The sequence below is a fragment of the Semicossyphus pulcher genome, unplaced genomic scaffold (assembly GCF_022749685.1).
Source record: "Semicossyphus pulcher isolate SPU_LCO1_2020_fin unplaced genomic scaffold, fSemPul1.0.p SCAF_13, whole genome shotgun sequence".
Classification (NCBI taxonomy): Eukaryota; Metazoa; Chordata; class Actinopteri; order Labriformes; family Labridae; genus Semicossyphus; species Semicossyphus pulcher.
The window spans coordinates 1352501-1372754 of NW_027211637.1; the positions used below are offsets into that span (position 1 = coordinate 1352501).

Genomic DNA, 20254 nt, shown 5'->3' on the forward strand with positions numbered 1-20254 from the left:
AGAACAATCTGAGCCTGTCAGTGGAAACAACAAGAACTTTTAGTGGACGACCTTTGACCCATCAAGGATTATGTTGCAGCCATTACAGCCTGTTTTGCGGCTGCTCGCTGAATCAATCTTCTACAACATATTGCTACGAGGTTTAAACTTATTCAAAGACACATTTGTTTACTTATTGAAAGGTTTTGAGATCTGGCAGTTGTTTCACGAGTTTAGCCTTTAGCCTAGCGACGGCCGCTCTGGGAGGTTTCTCCTGTTTTTTCTTTCAGTCTCTCTGGACTCTTCCCGGAAAAGGAGACCAACAGCAGACTTGGTGCCACACAGTTTACTTGGAAAAAAAACCCTCTGAAATGTATGAAAGGAAATGTTGAAATAAGAAGGCATTGAGGAGTCAGCGTCATACTGTCGCTCCAGGACAGCTCTGGGAGGTGACAGGAGAGCGAGCATGTTTTCTATCAATACAAGCTGTTTTTGGCGCGGAGCGTGGAAACAGCGTCAGACTTTTTGTTTTTCTTTCAAGTAGCAGGGGAATGTAGGAGACGCTTCCCTGCTAATGGGATAAATGATGGGTTAGGAGGGGAGAGGTAGCACGGGCAGGTACTGCGGGGGCCTCAGTCTGTATACAGCTACCTGATAGTCTGCACATCTGCACACACACACACGCTGTGTTTGCCAGTTTGTGCCTGGCAGGCGTCTTCCAGTCCTAACATTGTTCTCTACCAGTTAATACTTGCTCCTTTTAAACTTGAGGTGAATAAACAGAGTAACTTATGTGCTGAGCGCAGGAGAAATGACTGCTCACTGTATCAAAGTGAATTTTAGATGAGGTCATTTCAAGTGTAGTCAGCAAACCAGTTCATCTTGAAGTCAGTGCCGCAGAGAGTCTGAATAATGAGATTAATTTGATCCTTCGCAGTGCAGCGCTGCAGCAGTTTGACTGTAACTGTGTAAAGTGTTTTTGCTATTTACTTCACTGCAGACAGAGGCCCTATTGTTCTGTGTGACTCCTCAGCCAAGGAGACGACGGTGGGATGAGCTAGATGCCAAAATTGGAGCTCTGCGTGTGTGTGTGTGTGTGTGTGTGTGCGTGTGTGTGTGTGTGTGTAACCCACAAACACACAGTCGAGGAATCTCACTCGAGTGAGCCGCCACAGTGCGCGCTATATTTTTATCCTGTATGTTCGTCTGGGTGTTACACCGCACACACACACACACACGCACACACACACGCACAGTCAGAGGGAGAGGAGTCAGCGGCATTCAGACGGAGATATTGAAATAGAAAGGAACTCTGCAGAGCGAACAGCTCACTGCTCAGCTCCTGTCAGACATGAAGCAGCTCAGAGCTCAGGGTGAAGCTCACAGCCTCAGACCCATGTCAGGGTTTTAACGCACAAACAGCAGAACGACATGTTGTCTGACACCTGTTTGTTTCCCAGCATGTGCGGCTTCTGTTCTCTCTTTTGTGGCCGATGCTGAATATACGCTCTCACTTTGCCTCCAGGAAGGGGCCCCTCCCTTTCCACCACTACGGGCCCCTGAGCAAGACATGCAGGGAGGCCAAAGTCAGGTCACAGGCAGGGTGCGGCTCCGTTCGCCCTCCTGAGCGAAGAAAGAGCAAAGAAAACAGGTTGTTTGGCCTTTTATCTCCGTTTAGTCTGAGGAGGGGGGGTGGGGGGGGGGGGGGGTGTTTAGCACCCTGTTTGTCTCTGACAGCAGCGCGGTCTGCTGCACACTCAGGAACATTATGTGGTCAAAGCAGGAAAGACTTCTTTGTAAAGGAAATGGTGTTAAAGAATACCCACACATACACACAGGAGCAACATGCGGCCCACTCCTCTGAGCTGTCACACATTTCACAATCTTCTCATGTCGTCTACGTGTGAAGATTCTCACTGACTGTTAGATCTGGTTTACAGCTGCAGGAAAGACTAAAGCAGCTTCTGTTGTCTAATTTATCAAACATCGTGCAGAATAAATCAACTTAGAACAACCTGCACAGATGTGTCGAACTCGTTGTTATTTTTGTGGTATCATGATAAAGTTATATTTATATTTGGCAGAGGAACATGCATCACTATAAATCATTTATTGTAGTTTTTCAGACATTGTGTTTCTTCTTACAAGGATTTGTTTTATTTCAGAGCAGTTGTTCTAAATGATCTAAAAAAAAATGAAACATGAGATATTATGTATGATGTATGGTAAAGTATAAAGTATAAGTTTTGTTTTCTCACAGAGACACTTTGGGAATAAGCTGCAAAGTTCTAAAACTCTCAGAAAGTCCTGATTTACATATTTGACGGGCTTCTGGATTGTCTTTAAATCACGTTGCCATCATTCACAGACATCTTGTCCCCTTAGATTGCGCTGGCTTTAGTACCCATAATGCTTTGTGAACTTTCTGTCTCACTCATCTTGCTTGCTTGCTTTCTGTGTGACTGGAATCTTGCTTGTTTGTAGAGGACATCCTGTAATCTATGACACAGGAAACGCACTCAGACAGATAGACGAACAGAGCGAGGGTGAGGAGGGTGGGGGGGGGGTGTGTTTGGGGAGGGAGGGGCAGAAAATGAAACTAGGTGGCGGGTTAGATGGAAATGACAGGTTGTGTCAAGAAACAGATTCAGTGTTCCCTCCTGTAAAGGCGTCTGTCACCAGAGCGGCTCGTCTTAAAGCTGGCAGACTTCAGAGTGACACTCGTGTTTTCATCAGCAGGCAGCGTCTCAGCGCTCCTCCTCGCTCCTCCTCGCTCCTCCTCGCTCCTCCTCGCTCCTCCTCGCTCCTCCTCGCTTCCTCGCCAGATAACCTTTACCTGAAATGTGCTGCTTTCCTCACTGCTGAACTCCGATTAAGTGAACAAGGATTCTTCATCGGACGCCTTATTGTCGTCATGGAGAGAATGCCACAGAAACATCTTCTGTCTGATCCCCCTGACTGACTCGTGTGTGACCGTCCCGAAACAACAAACGAACTTTCTGATTAGTTAAAAAAAGGTGAAACAGAATAAAGACCTGAGTGTGTCCCAAAGAAGCTCTGCTGGAACATTTCGTGCATTCCTCCTGGGGCGTTTTCCCAGCGTGAGACTTCTATAGGGAACATTTCTGAATGTGCACAACTTCCTAAGAAGTCATTGCTTTAAGGTCAGCATGTGAAAGTTTCATTTCCCCACTCGTCTTACCAGCAGTTATGTAATTTCTCTAAACTCCATGTATGTGCATTTTGCTCCTCAGAGGGGAGTTCTCCCTCGTTACTGATCTAATGCACCTCTATTTAAATGTCCTGAGCAGACCCTAAATCAGGTGGTTAGAGGGCTGTTGTACATGTTGGTGTCCTCTGGCTGTTAGGACTTCTTCACTGTGTAATGTTCATGACATGCTGCTCGTGCATCAGTGAGACACACAGCAGCGTCCTGCAGACAGAGGAAGTGCTCTCAAACTGTGAGGGTTTCAAAAGGCACAGACAGACTCGAACCGAGAAGACTGTTATCACTCCACCCATCCTGTCTCTGCTGCACACACACACACACACATACAAACACACACACACACACACACACACACACATCCACCCATCCACGGACACATGCTCACACAGGAGCCCCTGCATGGGGCCCCCCGATGGCAGCTGAGACGAGGCTGCCACTTTCACTGTTTCCACACATGCTGCCCCATGACTCGCGGCTTTGTGCGTTTCTCATGCAGGGGCTATTCCTAGCTGCCCTGTGTGAAGTAAGGGGCTGTAAATTAGCGTTTGACAGATATGTGCTTCAAAGGGCCAGCTATGATTTTTGTGTCTTTCCTTCGCTTGAAAATATAAACTGTTAGACGACCGAGCGCTGCAGCTCCACACGGAGAGCATCAATTATAAAATGTTGCTGTTTGTTCATGTTTAAATCCATCTAAAATAAAAGCTTCGCCAGCCAAAGCCTTTTTTTTTTTTTGTTGCAAAGGAAAGCTCGTCATCTCGTGTTCATGACATCATTACTCTGCAGGTCTGCGGTAAGAACAGCGTGGGCAGCTGCAAGAAGGCCAGGTGACATCATTTTTTAACTTTCCGTTTTAAATCGATCTTAAATAAAAACTCAAACAGAAAGATAACTCCCTGTGTTTGCAAAAGATAGCTCAGGCTTCGGCCTTTTGAAATAAGACATATCAATCACAGAGGGAGTGTTTCTCCTGCAGAGCTCAAAGGGTTAATAAAGTGCCAGTTTAGGACCAGTGTAATGTTAGTTCTTCGACACGATGTCACGGTGTCATGTTCTCTGTGAGCTGTCGAGTGTAAAGACGGAGCAGTCTGAGCACGTCTGACACACACCTCGCCTAATCTAAAAGCCTTATTTTAGACGTGTGACTTCCTGTCTATGCTGTGTAATCCAGCCCGGATCATAGAGGGGATACAGTGCGCGCGCACACACACACACACACACACACACACACACTCACACACACACACACACTCACACACATGCGTTGTGTGTGTCTTTGAAGTGAGCTCAGGTCTATCACCTGCTGTAAGTCAGAGTCTTATCAGGAGAGAGCTGTCGAGTTTCTCCCCCACCCCTCACCCTCTCACCCCCTCTCACCCCTCGGTCAGGGTCTGTGTGTTTGTGTGTGCGTGTGCACATGTGTGTGAGGATTTCTCACGTTTTTATGTTGCACACCCTCAGCCAGTGCGATAATGTTTGATCCCAGGGCCCCCCGTCAGAATAGATCACGCTCTCTGACGGGATCACTTCCAGTGGATCACATTAAAGTGACGTGTTTTCACAGGATCACCTGAAACCTCCTTTAAAGCAGGAGTTCCCTCCCCGGCTGTCTGTTCGCTGCACGTCTCTCCGTCCCTGCTCAGTAATCTAGACATGCAGATTTCTCGCTCCCTGCAGCCCCTCCCTCCCTCGCTGAGCCCCGCGAGCTCAGCTGCCAACTGCTGACCCCCTGACGCTCTCCTCCGTCCAAGATTACCGGGGCCGGATCTCGCCCTGACGGAAAGCCGCGGCGCTGGCAACCGGTAATCCACGAGATGAGGGCGGGCACGTGGCACAGAGACTTTGCCCAGACGCAGTGCAGTGTGTGTGTGTGTGTGTGTGTGTGTGTGTGTGTGTGTGTGTGTGTGGGAAATGAACTGCAGGCTCTAGCCTCTTGCCTCTGGCCCTGCGTTGCTGCCCTGATATGTAGGCCACATCTCTTCATCTCTAGATAACCCACAAACCTGCCAACCACAGCAAGGACTATCTACTGCTGCAGTGTTTGTCTTCTTTAACACATACAACAACCACAGCCTGTGAAGCGCTTCTTCACTTCTGACTAAAGAACACTTTTCTTTCTTGAACCAACAAACTACAAGTGAAATCTGGATTTCTTCCTGTTAAAGCTGCAGGACGATGAATCCTGCAGCCTGTAGATGCAGTAATGATTCAGGGTGACGCTACATGAGGACCAATGAAAACCACGTGTAACTGATGTCCTTGGACATCAACATCTCGGATGGAGCTTTTTGTATAAAAATAGCTCTTCAATGATGTCAGATTTCTCTTATTTACTGTATTTTAAATGAAATGCATTGAAAATATAATATGCATATTTGAAAGACTCAATAGAAGCCTTAAGAAAAACATTTTCTCCTACAACTTCACATTGCTAGAGACGTCCCATGGTCATCGAGGCAGTCAGGTGTTGTCCTGGAAAGTCTTTGAAAGTCGCAGAGCTGCACATCAGGTCCGTGTCGGATCCAGGACAGCTGTCACGTCAGCAGACCTCGCCGGTATTTGTCCGTCTAGCCACGCTACTTTCCTGAGAGAGCGGCTCTGATTACACAGACATGTGGTTACGCGCGACACGCTGCCAACATGGCAGAGAGACGCACAGATACAGAGAGAGAGAGTCTAAGCCCATTACAAATGACCACCTGTTGACACCACGCAGGGGGTGCCGTGTGTGTGTGCACGCGCACAGTGCTGCAGATTCCTGAGGGAGATCCTCACAGAGAGAAAATAAGAGTGAGAGACATGCAGAGAGAGAGAGAGAGAGAGAGAGAGAGAGGGAACTGTACGAGTGAGTTTATCGCCTGTAGAAATGTTGCTGGTTTGACAGAGCTGATCTGCATCACATGTGTGACCTGTCCTCCAACACATGACCTCTACACGCTGAGAGAGAGAGAGAAACATACATGTACAGTTATTCCAGAAGTCAAGAGACCTGCAGCTTTCCTCCGCATGTTTCTTGCTTCTTCTTTTACATGTTTTGGGTTTTAAATGATCAAAAGGTACGACAAGAAACAGGCTGTAATGGCTGCAACATAATCCTTGATGGGTCAAAGGTCGTCCACTAAAAGTTCTTGTTGTTTCCACTGACAGGCTCAGATTGTTCTTCTAAGTGTGTGACAACATGACAGAAAGGATCCCTACAGAGATAGACCTTTTTGTTACAGAGGAAGAGGATTGTTTTCATCGCTCTCTGCAAACACACCAGACTCCATTGACAAAAACAGAGATTTTCCCTCACAGGACACAGGAGCTGACTGTGTGCAGCTGACTTGATCAGTGAGTTTGTTTGTGTAATTGTGTGACTTTGGTGTTTAAATGATTACTTTGGATCCAACACAATATTTTTGTAATACATGACAAAACAACCAAACGACCGTGCTACACTGTCAACTCCAGTAATCTGCGAGATAAAACGAGAGTTTTTGTAAATGGAGTCTGGTGGCGTGGAAGAAAGGCTGTTTCTGGTTTATCTTAAGAATACCTGTTTATGAAGAACATTAGAGGATTTGTGTTTTTAAGCCCATTTCAGACAAATATTCACAAATGAACAACATGTTAAATTAGTGGTGGTGTTGCTCTCTCTTCAAACAATGTTTCTGTAAGATCTGAAAGTGTAGAAGTTTTAAGAAAGCCGAATATTAAAGGTGTCATTTATGTGAAGCATTTCCTGTTCACATGAGACCTCTGAGAAGTAGTTCAGTCTCTGTTCAGGTGGACTTAAAGCGGGATAATTCACTTCCTGCTGTGTTTGATTAGCTGTGTAATCTGTCCTCCAGCAGCTCTGGCTTTATACAGAGATCTGAAATCAGGTTCCAGGTAGCATGAAGAAAGGACTAACACACTCCCTAACTTCACACACACACACACACACACACACACACACACACACACACACACACACACACACACACTTTGTTCAAAGAATTGCCAGACATTGTGTGCGTGTGTGTGATTGTGTATGTGTGGCAGCTAGTGACAGCCACAGCTTGGAGAAGCTGAGGTCATAGCTGCAAAGCCAGCCGAACCAACGAGGGAAGAGAAACAAACCCTTACTTGTCTGTCTGTCTGTATGAGTGTGTCTGTGTGTGACAGACACAATCATACACACACACACACACACACACACACACACACACACACACACTGCCCCACCTCTGTCACCTCTTGCCTCCTCTCTTGGCTGCCCATGAGCAAACACACCTAACTGTATTGGATACTGTGTGTGACGGGTGTGTGAGACAGCGCCATAACCTGGTTCTATGTGTGTGTGTGTGTGTGTGTGTGTGTGTGTGTGTGTGTGTGCGCGCGTGTGTGTCTGTGCATGCAACTTGGTAACCCTGATGTAACCTCCCCAGTCGTATAAATATACACACACACACACAAAGTCAACACCACACCTACATTTAAACACACTTCCAGCTATCAGACACCTCCGCTGGCACTCCCCTATCAGACAGCCCTACACACACACACACACACACACACACACACACACACACACAGTTATCGGCCTGTCTGACTCTATTGGGTGCATTTTCAGTTCACTGACATTTTACTGTGACAGCCCTCAGCCCGCTGCCAAGTGGGCAACATGTGCTGCGTTTACACCACGTGGGAAAAATAATCGACTTGTGTCGGACGTGTTTGCACACTGACACCTGTCTGAGGTCGGACAGATTCTTTTCCTGTTTGCAGACGGAGTGTTGTCCTGATTTAAACTTCATAACTGCTCGTTTTTCACTCTTAATTAAGATTACAAGTCTCTTTGTTGCGACTGTCCTGCAGCACAACTTCACAGCTGCCGCCATGAAACACATCAGATAAGAAGTACACATAATATTGTTCTAAGACTTCACCTTTTTAAGCTATCCTACATGTTTTAAACTGAACTGTCCTTCCTGTCTCGCAGGTGTCTGATCCCATCCCGTTCAAGAAGTCCAAACATGAAGACTTCCCCTCGCAGTCCCCGCTGTGCGACAAAGAGAAGCAGCACGACTGGCTCCAGTCCCTCGCCGCCTCCAATAAGGTTGGTGTTGCTAAGCTCAGGAAGGAGATGATGATGATGATGTTGATGATGATGATGCACGGGAAGAGATGAGATGTCATGTAATATTATACAGAAGTTTTTGGAACAGGGTCGTGCTTAAATTTAGATTTGGCAAGCGGTGCAAACAGAGGAGGGAAACTGTAGACGCGACGAGCTGCACAGGTTCACTTTCTGAGAAGGAGTTCTAGATCTCAGCGTAACGCGATACATCCGAAATATCATGATGGATGTTCACCGGGAGGATCAATACTCCCTAAAAATCCGACATGGAGATCAGGTTAGAAACAATGAATCAGTCTCTGCAGCACGATTACTTACGAGGAGGTATTCACACTCTTACAGTCTACATGTAGAGCAGGCCTACGACGTGGGCCATCACAAGACGATGACGACCACTCCCCACTCGGGGCCGTTTGGTCTCGGGGGCCCAAAAACCTCTTTTTTAAAAGATGCCTTTGGCTACAAGATGTTAGTGCACACATGGAGCGACTGCAGCTGCAGAAATACTCTTGCAGGTATGACATTTAGCAGAGAGCATCCTGAAACTGAAGCAAATTCTTATGAAAAATTATGAAAGATTTTTCAGCACATTCTGTTAAAAATCACTAACACGTATGTAAAAACAAAAACTGATGGAAAGAATTGACTGCAAACTAAAAGCACACTAACTCTAATGTGTGAATATTTGAAACCAGCAATAAGGTATTATAAAAGCTTAAACTTGCGTAATATGGAAACCCCATCATGTGTGGTGAACTCTAACCTTTCAGAGAGACGAGGAAACGGTCAGATCTCAGTCACAGAACTTTTTATAGGCTGCAGAATTGGGTTCTTAAATACGACTAATAAACGTAGAGGTAACCATGAGGCGAAAAGATCTTCGGAGGTTATGAACCCCGACACGATGGCAGTGGTTTTCTGATGCATCTGGAAGGAAGGAAGAATATTTGTGTTTGTGTTCAACAAATGAGAAAAACGATTTGTTTTTGTTTTCGGTCTGAACGCTGTTAGAATGAGGCTGAAATCATAAACTGACTGTGGACGTCGACAGCTGCTTGATTTTTGCAAAAGTGTAAGCATATTTTTTCCTGCTTTCAGGGGCTTAACTGCATCCAGCCCAGGCAGAGGCCCTCTGCCTTCAGACCCTGGTCCCCCCACATCTCTGCTGGAGAAAAGGAGCCGTCCAGTCACCCCCTGGCCCTGCTGAGAGACAGGTGAGCCCCGCACCGTGCGGACAACAGCAAACCTCCCCACGCAGTTCTTTAAAAGAATTAAAAACAGTGAAACGATCTGGACTTTTCTAGAAGCTTCTCTGACATCCATTTTGTTCATCTGGGTCTGATGAGCTCCCAGCATGCTCTCTCACTTGTCTGGGTGGGCTGGTGTCAGAGGGGTCAAGTCTGACTGTACCACAGCCTCCCACACACACCATTCACACACATCTGACACACACTCATACTGTGGGCACCCACTTGGCACAGTGATGGCCGTGCAGGCTGCAGCGTATCACAGCAGATCTGGCCCAGTTTCTCATGAAGTGGGAGGATGAAGCTGCAGGCTCTTTATCAGAGTGTTTCTTTACCCTGTTTGGAGAACGCTGCTCAAATCAGAGCCTTCAATATGTGCTCGCTGTGTTTGCTTTCATGCAGAATTCAGCTGTTAATGAAGTCACCTTGGTTTGTTCTTTAAACATAAAGAGACACAAAGTTAAACAGTCTTCTTCTCCTCTCAGCTTCTACAACTACAAGAGCCTGGAGAAAGCTGTGGCCCCCAATGTTGCCCTCACACCGCTGCCCCTGGGGAAGGTGGGGCCCATGTCCCCTTCGGTTCCCAGCACCTCCCACCCAAGTGGAGGCGAACCCCCAGGTGAGGGAGCCCACGCCACCTCCAGGCCCCGCAAGAGGCGAGCCACAGGGGAGCTCCCGGCTCCAGAAGCCCCCTGCCCTCCGCCATCAGCTGCCAGCAAGCTGCCACCACCGCCCCCACCTCAGGAAGACAAGGACTCTGAGGTGGAGATCGAGGTGGAGAGCCGTGACGAATGTAAGCAAAGAACCAGAAACAAGATGTGTGAGATTGTTTGCTAGCTAAACTGAGCTCTCTAAACCTAACCCTTTGTCGTGTCTCTGGTCTCTCCAACAGTCACCTCGTCCCTGTCCTCCCTGTCGTCACCATCCTTCACCTCGTCCAGCAGCTCAGCCAAGGACCTGAGCTCGCCAGGCGCCCAGGGGTCCATCTGCACCGTCACGTCGGCCGAGGGCACTCCCCCTGCAGTCGCACCCGTCCCTGCCCCCGTCACCCCTCCAGAGCTGGGGCTGGAGTCGGAGCTGGAGAGCCTGAGGCAGGCGCTGGACAGCGGCCTCGACTCCAAAGAGTCCAAGGAGAAGTTCCTGCACGAGATCGTGAAGATGAGGGTGAAGCAGGAGGAGAAGCTGGGGTCGGCTCTGCAGGCCAAACGCAGCCTCCAGCAGGTAGAGATCTGTTTCAACCTTTAACTGAAGGACAAATGTATGAAGTGTGTTGACCTTAGTGAGTGTCATGTTACCAGTTGTCCTTCAGAGTGGCATGTTGACTGACTCGAGATATGACATGAAGTTCTCCTGATTCACCTGAGACTCGGACTTGATTTGGCCGTGCGTTGATGGAATTGGACTGTGGTTGAACTTGGTTGAACTAACCCTAACTAACCCTAACCCTTGACGGGTCAAGTCTTCACTTGGTTAACGTCAGACTTGACTTTTTAATTTAATTTGTCTCGACTGACTCGACACCTCGATTGTAGTTGTATGGCCTGACTACTGACTTGACTTGGACTTGCTTTGCCCTTGAAGTTTCTTTCTCAAACAGTTTGAATCATACTCAGGATCACACTGCTTCACCTGAACAGCAAACACAGGGAGAATAACACGAGCAAAGCTTCTGAATATGTTCCCGTTCTGCCCGCAGCAGCAGCCTGATCTCACTGTGTAGTGTTGGTATTTAGATCTTCCACCCTGCTGATTAAGTGTCTCTATTCTCACTCTCGTGTGCTATATTTACACTGTGTTTCATGTACGTGCACCGTGATGAGTATCAGAGCTGGCTGAGAGAATGGGATTTCCCAGCCCGAGCTGCCCCTGACAGCTCCGGCAGACTTTAAGCTTCTTGAAATCAGACCAGACAGAAACTTTTTTTAAAGTTGGCACTCTGAGGAGTCGACTCCAGCTCAGGCATCATAATGCAGAAGTGGATTAGAAGTCGTTATCGCCGTCCGCTAAGCTTAGCATGAGTTGGCAAGTGATAACAATGAGAGCGGATGTTGCTGCGAAGGGAAAGGGCCAGACTTCCATTTTTATTTTTGGTCTTGGACTGAGAACAAAAACGCGCAGACGAAGGAGTGTGTGTGGGTGAGAGAGAAGAGGGAGTGCAGTGTGACAGTATTCCACTTTCACTTTCCATCAGAGGAGCTGTGGAGAGAGAACACAAGACCAACCGGGCTAAACGAACAATGGCCTTACATTAAACCTTAAATTATTCCTGCTGCGTTTAGCCGAGCTGGCCGCGGCCCGGACGGTTCCTCACCGTGCTCACACAGTTCTCATGTACTCGTAGAGTAAAGGGTGTGATGGGGATTGTTTCTTCTCACTCTTTTTGTAGAAACCAACAAAGCTCGATGACAGACGTGTTTGTACCAACTGCTATGTTCCCATGAGTAGGCTCTGGGTGTGTTTCCCTAACACACACACACACACACACTCACACTTTGTCAATGATTCAGAGGAAGGAAACCTAACTTCTGTCAGCCCACACTTTGCCCTCACCCCTGACTTGGCCCAGTGTAAACACTGACATGGACACTTCAGCCTCCTGTAACAAGCCGCTGCTCTCGGGTGTCAACAGCTCAGACACAAAGTCAAACAGCCATGTGACAGATAAATCCACCGGCATTCTCAGAGGTTACATAAGCTCTGTGGGAGACTGTTACACTCGTGATAGATTCAAATCATGTAAAAAGGGAGCTGTTGTTGTTTGATGCTAACGTCTACGGTCTCTTCTTCACAGGAGTTGGAGTTCCTGCGGGTGGCCAAGAAGGAGAAGCTGCGGGAGGCGACCGAGGCAAAGCGAAATCTGAGGAAGGAGATCGAGCGTCTGCGAGCCGAGAGCGAGAAGAAGATGAAGGAGGCCAACGAGTCGCGGATCCGTCTGAAGCGGGAGCTGGAGCAGGCGAGGCAGCTGAGGGTCTGCGACAAAGGCTGCGAGGCTGGACGTCTGCGTGCAAAGTACTCGGCGCAGGTCAGTCAGAGCGAGTTCATGTGAAGAGTTACTCTCGCTTTGAGCTTAAAAAACGGGTTCAACTCTGAGATGATACTTTTGAGAAACGTTTGTAAAAGTGAAACCAGCATGAACACTAACAGTCAAACACGGCCTCTAGACGAGTATGTCAACACGCTCGCACTAATTGCAACGTTTCAGAGTATCACCGTCTGAAAAACTCTCAAGGTCAGCAGAGATGAGGGCAAGAAAAAAGCCACATTTCCTCTTCCTCTGTCGAAAATAAATGGGTGTAGCCCGAGTGCACAGATGTATGATAAGTCCCCCTCTGAAAGGAAACAGGAAGAGACGTCTACTTCCCTCAAGCACCATGGGAAATGCAGATTAGACAAAACAAGAGGGAGGTTATGCTCTCCAGCTGCGTCTGTGTTCCTCCCTGCAGAGACGGCAGTCGTCTTTGCAGCCTGTCTTTAAGAAAACATGCTTCAGACATTATTTTTGCTTTAGGACGATAAAACAGGCGAGGTTTCAGAAGCACGATGTTAGTGCTCTCAAAGATACAGCTTGATAACGTGACAGGAAGCGTCCTGAATGATGACGACCCTGCAGAAATCGTTTCCAAACTAGTTTTCCAGTGTTACTACACATCGAAACTTCAGCTTATTCAACTGAGAAGCTGCAGAATTAAACATCATGCCATGGTCTTGGGGGGAGGAGTTTAGCAAAGGGTCAATTTAAAGGGCAACGTTGACTAGGGTCAGGCCAATGGTTGATGCCATCTCAAAGGCTGAGAGCCCTCGACCATATATGTAACATGTGATCCAAAGCCGCTCTGCTGGTTGGATCATTATGCACCACACCGTCTCTTCCTCTGTGTAACTTCAGCTGTTTCCTGCCATGTGTTTTCCAGATCGAGGACCTCCAGATGAAGCTGCAGCACGCCGAGGCGGACCGCGAGCAGCTCCGAGCAGACCTGCTGCAGGAGCGGGAGGCCAGGGAGCATCTTGAGAGGGTGGTGAAGGAGCTACAGCATCAACTGTGGCCCAAATCCAGCAGTGACAAGGAGGGGACGCCCAAGGAGACGCCAGCTGACAACTAGCCCAGCAGCCAACCTCACCGCCCAACCATTCCCCCCCATCGCCATGATCCCCAAACATCTTCTGCCCATGTCGGACCATAAACACACCCAGGAGCCCGGGGCCGGCCACATCGCAACACTGTCCATCGCTAACAATAAGAGACGAGACGAGAACTGTGTCCTGATCCATCCCACGAAGAGTCACGTGAGAGGTCCTTGGACTGGAAGCAGCAAAGTACGATGCTGCGACGAGGAAACACGTGTTGTTAAATCAGGCGCCTTCTGAACTCACAGAGCTGAAACCTGGATTCTGAACAGGAAAGAAAACCAGACGCAAAGCACGCCACATGTCTGTGTCTGTGTTCTCTCTGACATGAACGCGGGGAACGAGTTCTCCTGTGATAATAAGACGGTATAATATGAGAGTCACACAGCTGTCGAGGTGTTGGAGCGATGTGGCCGGGAGGGCGGGGCTCGCATTTAACCCTGAAAAGTCTCCACCCCCGACCCTCGCCACGACGACGATGGAGGAACACATTATAAGCTATTTAAGAGACTACATAGCGACATGTAAAGAAAAAAAGACAGTTTCTTTGTTTCTCTGTGATATTGGAGTTTAAAAAATATAAAAAGATACAAATAAATAAGAAGATGAACAAAACAAGCAAATGAACTCTCCACAGTGCCACCGTGGGTTTGTCGGTTTTTCAGGAAGCCATAGCCGTCCACTGAGGGGGGAAAGCACGGAGCCCGGAGGTCAGGCGACCCGTCTTTTCCTCCCATTGTTGTTTTATTAAATCATTTCTTTCTCATTTCTCCGAGCGGCCGGCGGGTTGATGTTTCTCTCTCTTCATCAAACCCTGGGATGGGAGGTGAAAATGAAACCATGCCGTGTTTAAGTTTTTAGAGAGCACTTGTTTGGGAAGATAAATAACAAATCCAACAGTCGCCGTCTCTCTCTCTCTCTCACACGCACACACACACACGTTGGTTTCCATCTGTTATTTTAAGCATTTGGGTCAAACCCTGAAGTCTTTATCTTGTGAAGATAAAATCCTCCAGATGTGAGTGTGAGAGATAAACCGGCACGTTTTTTACTCAGAACATCTGAAATCGCAGTGGGCAGGACGGGGCGCTCTTTGGCAGGAACCACAAAATGTTCATTTTAATTAAATTAAGGTCTGTAAATATAAATATATGTTGTTGTTTTTTAACTTTACAATAATGAATCGCACTTTGTCATAACAAAATACTGTTATAAAGCATTGTACTCCCACTATTGTCTTCAATTTACTTTGAGAACATCATTATACATGACTGCTACCATATAAACCCAGTAAGCATTTGTTGATTATATGCGAATAAATACTGTTGTTCTGTTTTCTAAAGGCAAAGTATTGTAAATAAACGGAGAGAGAAAAGGCTCCACCTGTCGCTGGCTGAACTTCTGGCCTGAGTTTGTCTCATTTTGTAAAATAACTGACACGTTACAGCGAGTGTCAGCCGGGCGAAGCGCCAGAGGAGCCGAACAAACAGTCTCATGTTCGAAGAATAAAATGCGATTTTATTCCAGAGGCAGACGCCTGAATCTGCCGTCACATAGTGGGTACAATGCAATCAGAATGTACATTGTGTTAATGCTATTTTTCCTTTGGTTGTTGATGTTGTTTTAAACGTGGAGATATTTTATTGCTCGTCTGTTATGTTCACTTTTTTCAATAGAAACTCATATTTTCTTTATGCATGAAATTTGCGAGAGTTTGCCATACATATAGTCAGTTATTGGGCATTGATACTGTACGTGTAAGGGTTTTATTGTGTTCTACAATATAAAGCAATTTGTCTTATTTAGAAAAGAGATGAAAAAGCAACACACCGTTTATTGTTCTTAAGAAAAAAAACTTCACACTTGCAAAAAAAAAGAAGAAAAAAAAAGTCTAAATGCGATGCTGGACAACCTCAAGTGCCTGGACGTGGGCGAAAGGTTTCCAGAGAAGGAAAAGTGATGATGAAGCTGTTGGGGCTGGGCCTCTCATCTACTTCCTGTTTGCAGGTTTCAAATTAAAAGCCCCTCCCTCGCTCAGCAGCTCTTTTTATCAGTATTCCTAAAAATGAACCAGTTTACAAACGTTTTCTTTTTCAATGCAGAGAACAATTGAACAAACGCTCGATGCTACAGGCTTTTTTCTGAATGAGTGCTTTTTTCCTTCATTTGAAACCGATGATATGCATGTTCAAACAACTTTTATAGAAGACCTTGAGAAGCCACTTGCTTTTGGTGAATTGTTACTTTGGGTTGTATATAAGACGAAGCTGTTTATTCCCAGTTTGAGGATAAAACCGAGGGCATTATGTGAAGCCCTTTTCTTATCTCACATCACTGATGTTGCTCAGAGAACAACGCTGCGACTTTGGCAGACTTTAAATTGGTACATTTTGTAGTTGTTTTTACACTCTAAAGAGGTGATAGCCTGTGTAGTTTACTTTACTCATGGTTTTCTACAAAAGAAGGGAGACGATACCGACATTGGCTCTTCACGCTCCCGATGCAAAAAGAAAAAGCGGTTTAACAAAGTCTTGTTTTCTAAAGGAGAATCATTTTGCTAAATAATGGACCGAAGCAGCAATAAGTCCATATTAATGACAAATACTAGCCAGTGTGAAGATTTGAATAATAATTTACACATGTAAATATGTTTTTCATTTACGATATTGTATAATATATGTACATGGTGTTTCCTTTTTCAAAAAGAAATCTTTTCTTACAATAGCTGTCTTGTTTTTTTTTTGTTTTTTTGACTTTGTGTTTTAACTGAGATGTTTCAAAAACAGTTAATGCAGTGCGTAAGAGAATATTCCCTACATAAACATGTTAATCCATTTCTTTTCTTTTTTTACTGTAGAGTCTTTATATTGATGACTTTTTTCACCAGTTCATATATATTTTTAACAGTATGTTCAGTATCAGATAGTGGGCGGGGTCGCACACACGTGGCTCCGCCTCCTCGCAGATTGTCTCCCCTCATCCTCATGTATCTTTTAGCCCTATGCTGCTGCTAATACTCTATAAACCTTACAGTTCTAGAAATATTTTTATGTAAGAGGTAAATGTAAGCTTTCCCATTTATTAACGCCACATATACAGTATGAAAAAGAAGCTTGGCTTATTCATCTATCTCCCTTGTTTCCCTCATCTTTTCACGCCTTCTTCCTCATCCCCCCGTCCACCGACGCCCCTCCCCTTCTCTCACGACACGGACTATATTGTAAAGTAAAGGACTTTATGAGATTATGTTTGAAAATAGCTATGCTTATATACTACAGTGACTGAATGTACAGTGTATAGATGCATTACCAGAAATAAAGTTGTTTGTCCAGATTGAATGACCCAGTTTGGTGTTTTCGCTGCATGGAACATAAACCCTAATTATCCTGCAAATACTGCCGACAGAGGGCTTTCTTATTCTAATTCAGAGGCACACACATCATCTGTTCTGCAGTACTATTGGCTTCCAACCAGGGTGGTTGCTGAAACATCTGAGTAGTACTGTATTTCTGCTATAAATATATTTATTGCTCATATTTAGAAGATATTCATGGTTTTGAAACCAGCTCCATAAAAATGTTCAAAGGTTTCAAACCATGCAGGGAGAAGTCCTCTTTGGTGAAACCTCTCACACTGCTGACAAACATGAAACATGTGACCAGAGATGATTTCTATTATCACAAGTCCAAAAGTAATCTCTGAAAAAATAATATATCACTACAGATATATACGGAAGCCCTAAGCGGACATGCAGCCGTACATGTTATTTACTCTGTTTTCTGCAGAGCTCGACTTCTTAATCTCGACATATCAAAGCTGGTTTTCTCGTGATGACGGGATAATTCTCTGTCCATGTCGAAAACAGAACAGGCTGCTCACTGCAGTTATAGTCTTGAAAATTCATAAGTCGTTTTATTTTTATTTTGAGGAATTTACTTGTTTTAGTTTTTCAGGTATTCAGAGGAAAGCCTCGATTTAAAGAAGCTGAAAAGGACGAAAGAATGATTTCCATTATTATTAGACCAGTGTCTCTCGGGAAGTCAAACAGAGCAGGACAAAGTGGTTGCTATAGTAACCACAGTGTGAATCGAGGGGGAAAAACTGAGCTGATTTAGTTTTTGTTTTTGAGAAAATTGTAGTTTTTATTTTACAAAATTATTTTTTCACTGCTAGTTTTAGTTTTAGTTTTAGTTTTGGTTAACTACAGTAACCCTGGGTCTCTGTGACATCACAGAGCAGTGCTGCCGTGTCCCACACTGATGAGGTCACTTCAGCCTGTTTGCTCTGAGGATCGAGTTATGATCACCTGACGTTACGGTGCTGCAGCTTTGTTATGTTGACATAAATAATTGGAGTGACTGAGTGAATAAAATGTATGGCTGCATGTCCGCTTAGGGCTTCCGTAGAAATATCTTTTACTATGTGTTTATGTAGAAATAAGGCCACAATATATTTTTGATAAATTGGATCAATATTAAAAAAACATAGCTAAAACATAACTTCCATTATCTTCAGATTAAGTTATTACAGATATGATGTGTTTAAAGAAGTAATGACATCAATAAGAACATCCCAGTGAGGACACTGTGACACAGTGCACATAAACTATTAAACACTTTTATCTCAAATATCTCAAGAACTAAAAATACTTTCATCAATGATTGTAGTTCATGAACATTAATGACCTTTGAGCATCGAGTTGTACAGATTCTTGGGATATGAAGCGTTGGAAAATACTGTAAGAAACGACATCATTATAGTCCAACAGCTGGATCCTACACTTCCCATAATGCAACTTAAGAGTCCTCTCAAAGACTCTCCGTACTTTGTCCTGGTTTTCAAACGTCTTCACTTTGTAGCAGACTTTCTGTAATTGTCTCCGTTATGACGTCGACAGGTTATTTATCAAGCGGCCGAGCAGTTCTCCTCATGAGTCAAAGGCCTGAGGTGGATTTTCCTGAAAAACAATGTATATCATGTTCAAATCTTTCCTTTCAGTCACCACGTGTGACCCACATGAGTTGTGCTGCAGTCTGCAGACAGTCTGACCTCCGGCTGTGTTATTATGCTGAGTTTTGGACGTTTCTGGGCGTTAACCTTTGGGCAGGAGTGTGTAACCCCCACTACTCAGTTCTGTGTGTCCGTTTGACAGTGGGTGGGGCTGTGCTACACACACACTCACACACACACACACACACACACACACACACACACTCAAAGCAGAGGGGTCAGGATGATAAATCTTTGCGTAGCATTGTGCAGAGCGGCTGTTGTATATAACCTTTTACATCTTGCCATAGACTGTATATAACACGTTCACAGCCACCACAGACTGCTGTGTTATAGCTGCGTTTAAACTGTCGCCATGTTGGTTTTCTGGAGCAATAAGTGACCTGGACAAAAGGAAGCAAGGGGTTAGCAAATGCTAAGTTATCAGCTAATACTAGCTTGGTTAGAAAGGTGTATCTGCAATGCATGGTAACTGATATTAAGTTATGGTCTGTGTGACTCTAACTGGGAGCATCAGCGACTAAATGAACATCACGCTGTGCTGAAGAAGACTTGAAACTAGAGACTGAGACCATAAACTCATCAGGAACATGTTTACTGAGGGAATAAATCAGGAGAGGAGGAGGAACATTTTCTCATAGACGTCTATAGAATCAGACTGATTTTAAAACCAGTGCAGTCGCCCCCTGCTGGACATTAGAGAGAATGCAGGTTTAAGACACTCCTGCTCAGGCTGCGTCCACTACTTACACCACTTCCTCTCTTCACTCGCTGTGATCCTTTAAATGGTGCGTCTGCAAACACAGAGCAACAAATCTACTCATTCTACCTTTAAGTATCAAATCTATTTAAAATGAGCAGATGGCACCTTTAATTAAGACGATTTATCGACTTTATATTTGAGTCACAGACTCTATTTTCTACATGTTCTGTTGGCCCAGTATCAGATTTTTGTACAGGAAGTGTTCTGGTTTCAGTTTGTAGTCCATTTGTAGTCTGAGTAGTATTGACCAATCACGTATCAGCAGGCTGCGGCGTGTGCAGGAAAAACTGTCCGTGAGGAGAGCAAAAGAGGAGGAACACAATCGACCAGAATGACATCCTGATCTGACAACGATTTAGCTTCTTGTTTTTCTCTATAAACAAATTCTCTTGACGCTGTGTAACGAAAGCTGTTCAGAGTTTAGATTTCCCGACTTCCCTGAATGCATCAACGAATTGTCACTTTTAAGTAGTGTTCTTCTCCTCTTGAGGACAGACCTGACAAAGCTCCATGTTGTTCCTAATCTGCATCATGATGTTGTTCTTTCAGCAAACTGAAGAGCCGTTAATTAAAGTCGATCACAAGAGAATCTGTTTCTGTTTGGGCTTCATCCCGCTGCAGTAAGCCAGAGTGCAGCCTCTGTGTAACTTACTGTTTACAGTGAGACTGAGACTCAGCACAGACAGATGAACGGGCACTCCTCCGGGGGATGGGACGAACCAAGAGATGACAGCGTTTATTTAGCAGACACATCTGGAGGGAGAGTTTACCTTTGATCTGAACACACGGTCGCTGCT

The 20254-nt window shown here is 45.4% G+C and overlaps 1 protein-coding gene across 1 annotated transcript in view; it reads left to right on the forward strand.

Annotated features, from left to right (window-relative positions):
• The window catches only part of skia (v-ski avian sarcoma viral oncogene homolog a), a 73734-nt gene extending 56717 nt beyond the window's left edge, over positions 1 to 17017 (forward strand). The window contains exons 2-7 of the mRNA XM_069659876.1: positions 8175 to 8291; positions 9411 to 9526; positions 10045 to 10352; positions 10452 to 10780; positions 12351 to 12581; positions 13471 to 17017. Coding sequence (XP_069515977.1) covers positions 8175 to 8291; positions 9411 to 9526; positions 10045 to 10352; positions 10452 to 10780; positions 12351 to 12581; positions 13471 to 13659 — 1290 coding nt within the window. The 3' untranslated portion in view covers positions 13660 to 17017. The remainder of the gene's footprint in view (positions 1 to 8174; positions 8292 to 9410; positions 9527 to 10044; positions 10353 to 10451; positions 10781 to 12350; positions 12582 to 13470) is intronic.
• Positions 17018 to 20254: the final 3237 nt, after the last annotated feature.